The 3644-nt window shown below is 50.4% G+C and overlaps 1 protein-coding gene across 1 annotated transcript in view; it reads right to left on the bottom strand.

The window, feature by feature from the left end:
* Positions 1–1450, bottom strand: part of MLF2 (myeloid leukemia factor 2) — a 5942-nt gene extending 4492 nt beyond the window's left edge. The window contains exons 1-3 of the mRNA XM_003796396.3: positions 1246–1450; positions 615–692; positions 257–388 (exon numbers count right to left, since the gene is read on the bottom strand). Coding sequence (XP_003796444.1) covers positions 257–388; positions 615–664 — 182 coding nt within the window. The 5' untranslated portion in view covers positions 665–692; positions 1246–1450. The remainder of the gene's footprint in view (positions 1–256; positions 389–614; positions 693–1245) is intronic.
* Between the last annotated feature and the right edge of the window lie 2194 nt (positions 1451–3644).

The raw sequence follows: 3644 nt of genomic DNA, 5'->3' as shown, positions 1-3644 counted from the left end.
TTTTTTTTTTGGTTGTAGTTGTCGTTGTTTGGCAGGTCCAGGCTGGATTCGAACTCGCCAGCTCTGGTATATTTGGCTGGCATCCTAGCCGCTGAGTTATAGGCACTGAGCCACAAAACCCTTTTTCTACACCCCTTCCTCCCACTCCTAGATCATCTCACTTGGTAAGTTGGCTGTTGTACAAGCAAAATAAAGTGTTTTACCTACCACCTACCCCCACCAACCTTTCTTTGGGTCTCAGGTATGTTTCAGCAACATTACCTGCATTCTGCGGCTGGCAGGCCTGGTCCCTGGCATGTTGCCATCTGTGATGCTGAGGAAGGGGCTATATCCAAAGCCACCTGACAACATACGGTTCATATGCTGACGGTGAACAGCAAAAGGGTCCCTGAGGAGTAAACATATAGTATGGGTGGCAGAAAGGCCAACCCTCAAACCGCCCCCCTCAAAAAAACCAGGGCAGCCTACTTCCTGCTAAGGCAGAGCTAGAGCTCAGGTTCCAACCAGTTCTGAGCATTCCCAGCAATGGGAACCCAAATGTATGTCTGAACTGCTCAGAGAAACACGAAGTGGAGTGGGAGTGCTCTAGAGCAGGAGGGAGAGGGAATACTCACATCAGAAACATGGGATCCTCAGGCTCCGCATCCCTCATGAAGCGGAACATCCTGATCTTAGCTCCAGGGGGCTCCACACTGGAAAGATGTGAAGGCTCAGATACTTGGAGGTGGCCCGGCTTTTTGCACACCCACTCAGTGCAGGGACTCTCAGAGCACTGTCCCTTCCAAATACTGTAACTGAACCTCTAAACTCCAGGGAGACCCTTCTTCAGGTGCTCCACACAACCCTCTACGGCGAGAAGAGCTCTTCAAACCTCTGTCTCAATTAGGGCTGTGGAAAATTTTTCCAAGCCTCTCAGGTGTTTGCCTACTCCACTCAGGGCCATCCTCTTCCCAGAGCCCTGGCCAGAGACATACTCCTCTTCTCCCGACACCACCGTTCTAGATAAGAACCCCCAGTGCCTGCCCTGCCCCATTAATGACCCCAGCTACCCCGCTTCCTCTTTATCTCCCGCCGTCTCCAGGCCTATCCCGGCCTCACTATGCCCACTTCACAGGTCAGTTGCTCCCCAGCTCCTGCCTTCAAGGCAAGCCAGACTCTCCTTCCTCCCCGCAATCCGGACTCCCAGACCCTGCAGCCCCGTGGGCCGGCTCCCGCCCCGGGCTGCCCGCTCTGCTCGAGCCTCACCGGTCCCCGACTGGGGTTCAGCGGCCCATCCGGCCAGCTTCGCTTCTCAGTGCGCTGCAGGATCAGGGTCGTGGCCCGGAACGCGTAGATTGGTCTGGGATGGAGCTCTTCGGCCTCCCGCGCCGCCTCCTCCCACAGCTGCCACCTCCGTTCCCCCTCGGCCCGCGGAGCCGAACCCAGGCCAGGCCCGGGCGGAAATGACGTCACGATGGGACCGCCCACCCCGGGCCACCCCAGAGGATCCCCGCCCCCTAGCGTAGGTGGGAGGAGGCTGAGGTTGCGCTCCGGGGGCTGTGGGGTGGGGGGAGCGGCGCGCACGGGAGTGGATCCTCTGGGGACCAAGGGAGGGGAGGATCCATTAACAAGCTGGATTTGGGTGCTGTGGAAAACAGGAAGAGACTCCCTGTAAGGGTGAGGAGGAGGAGAGGCATCCACTCTTTGGGAGGGACATGGTGAAGCAGAGTAGGCGAGGGGGCAGGGCGGTGCACCGTGTTCTCTCAGGAGAAACGGGAGGGAAGGACGCGGGGCAGATACCCTTGCGGGAGGGGCGGGCTCTCTGTGGGCGAGGAGCAGAGGCAGAGCCCTGCGGGGAGCTTTTAATCTGCTAATGCTTTATGTTCCATTATTGGAGTGGTAGTGACATGGGAGGTTTTTTAATTTCTTATTTTTGTTTGTTCGGTTTTTTGAGACAGAGTCTTACTGTGTTGCCGGGGCTAGAGTGCTGTGGCATCAGGCTAGCTCACAGCGTTCAAACTCGTATGTTCAAACAATACTCCTGCCTCAGCCTCAGGAGTAGCTGGGAGTAAAGGCGCAGTCCGCCTGGCTAGTTATTCTATTTTTAGCAGAGATGAGCTCTCACTCTTGTTCAAGCTGGTCTTGAACTCCTGAGCTCAAGGGATCCTCCCGCCTGAGCCTCCCAGAGTGCTAGGATTACAAATGTGAGCCACTGTGCCAGGAATTATTTATATCCTACTGCTCAAGGTCATCGCTGAGGTCTGATTTTTCACGCGTTTGCCTTCTGATGGTACATGTTATCGTTCGGTGCACACAGTCTAGTCACTACTGCAAATAGTGACATGATGGGAGCTTGTAAAAAAGTGATGGGAATTTTTGGAAAATTTATTAAGAACAATCCAAAGACAGTAAATACAACTTTACTGCACTACATCTTATACTAGCATTTTTCTCCTATTCTCTACTAGTTAATGCTATTGTGCTGCAAAAAGCAAATACTGAAATTATTGTTGTCTTAGTTATGGGTTTGACATGTTGCATTTTCCATTTTGGGTCTTTAGGCAAAAGACCCTTCCCACTAGTACTAATAATATCTTTTTCCCTTTCTTTAGTTGAAACCATTTTAGAACTCCCAAGATGCCTTGACTTCTTAAGTATACATGAAATAACTGACCTGTTAGATGACAGCATAGAAGCAAGTGCTATAGTGATGCAACCACCTGAAAATGCTACAGCACCTGTTTCTGATGAGGACTCAAGAGTTGAAGAAGGTGGAATAATAAATAATCCTCCAGGCTCTTTGATGTGCATACCAGCATATTTTATTCAAGATGGCTATAATGCTGAGTCTGACTCAGATGATCCCTCACATGCACTTAAAGATGACTCTCTTGATGATGAAGTTCCATCTATGTCTATTGCACAGCAACCTTCTCCATCAAAGAAAAAGAAAGTGAGACCCCATCTCTCCTAAAAGAAAAACTAAGGCAAGAGGATCGCTTTAGCTCAAGACCTTGAGGTTGATATGAGCTATGACACCATGGTACTCTACTCAGGGCACCAGAATTAGACTCTATCTCAAAAAAAAAAAGTGACAAAAATTGTTCACAAATGGAATAAGGCTGACTTTGTCTGCATGGCCCATAGAGTTACAGAACCACTCAATGATTCATTTCTTCACCAAAATGAGAACTCCCACAGAAATTCTTGAACTTTTTCTTGATGACAAGCTCGTTGAACTCTTTGTCTTGTACTCCAAGTTAGATGCTGCAAGTAAGGGGGTAATCTTGGCTGGAGTAGTTCTGAGTTGAAATGTTTTCTGGGCCTGGATGCGATGGCTAACGCCTGTAATCCCAGCACTCTGGGAGGCCCAGGCAGGCAGATTGTACCAGCCTGAGCTACTTCGAGATCCTGCTTCTAAAAATAGCTAGGCACTGGACAGTGCCTGTGGCTCAAGGTTAGGGTGCTGGCCCCATATGCCAGAGGTGGCAGGTTCAAACTCAGGCCTGGCCAAAAACTGCAAAAAAAAAAAAAAAAAGAAAAGAAAAATTAGCTGAATGTTGTCAGGCTCCTGTAGTCCCAGCTACTCAGGAGTTGAGGTTGCTGTGAGCTAGGCTGATGCCATGGCACTCTAGCCAGGACAATAAAGTGAGACTCTAAGAGAA

This window comes from Otolemur garnettii, unplaced genomic scaffold, assembly GCF_000181295.1.
Source record: "Otolemur garnettii isolate 467f Iridium unplaced genomic scaffold, OtoGar3 scaffold00104, whole genome shotgun sequence".
NCBI classification, from domain to species: Eukaryota; Metazoa; Chordata; class Mammalia; order Primates; family Galagidae; genus Otolemur; species Otolemur garnettii.
The sequence above is the reverse complement of the archived record's forward strand: the minus strand, read 5'-3'. Positions and strand labels throughout refer to the sequence as shown.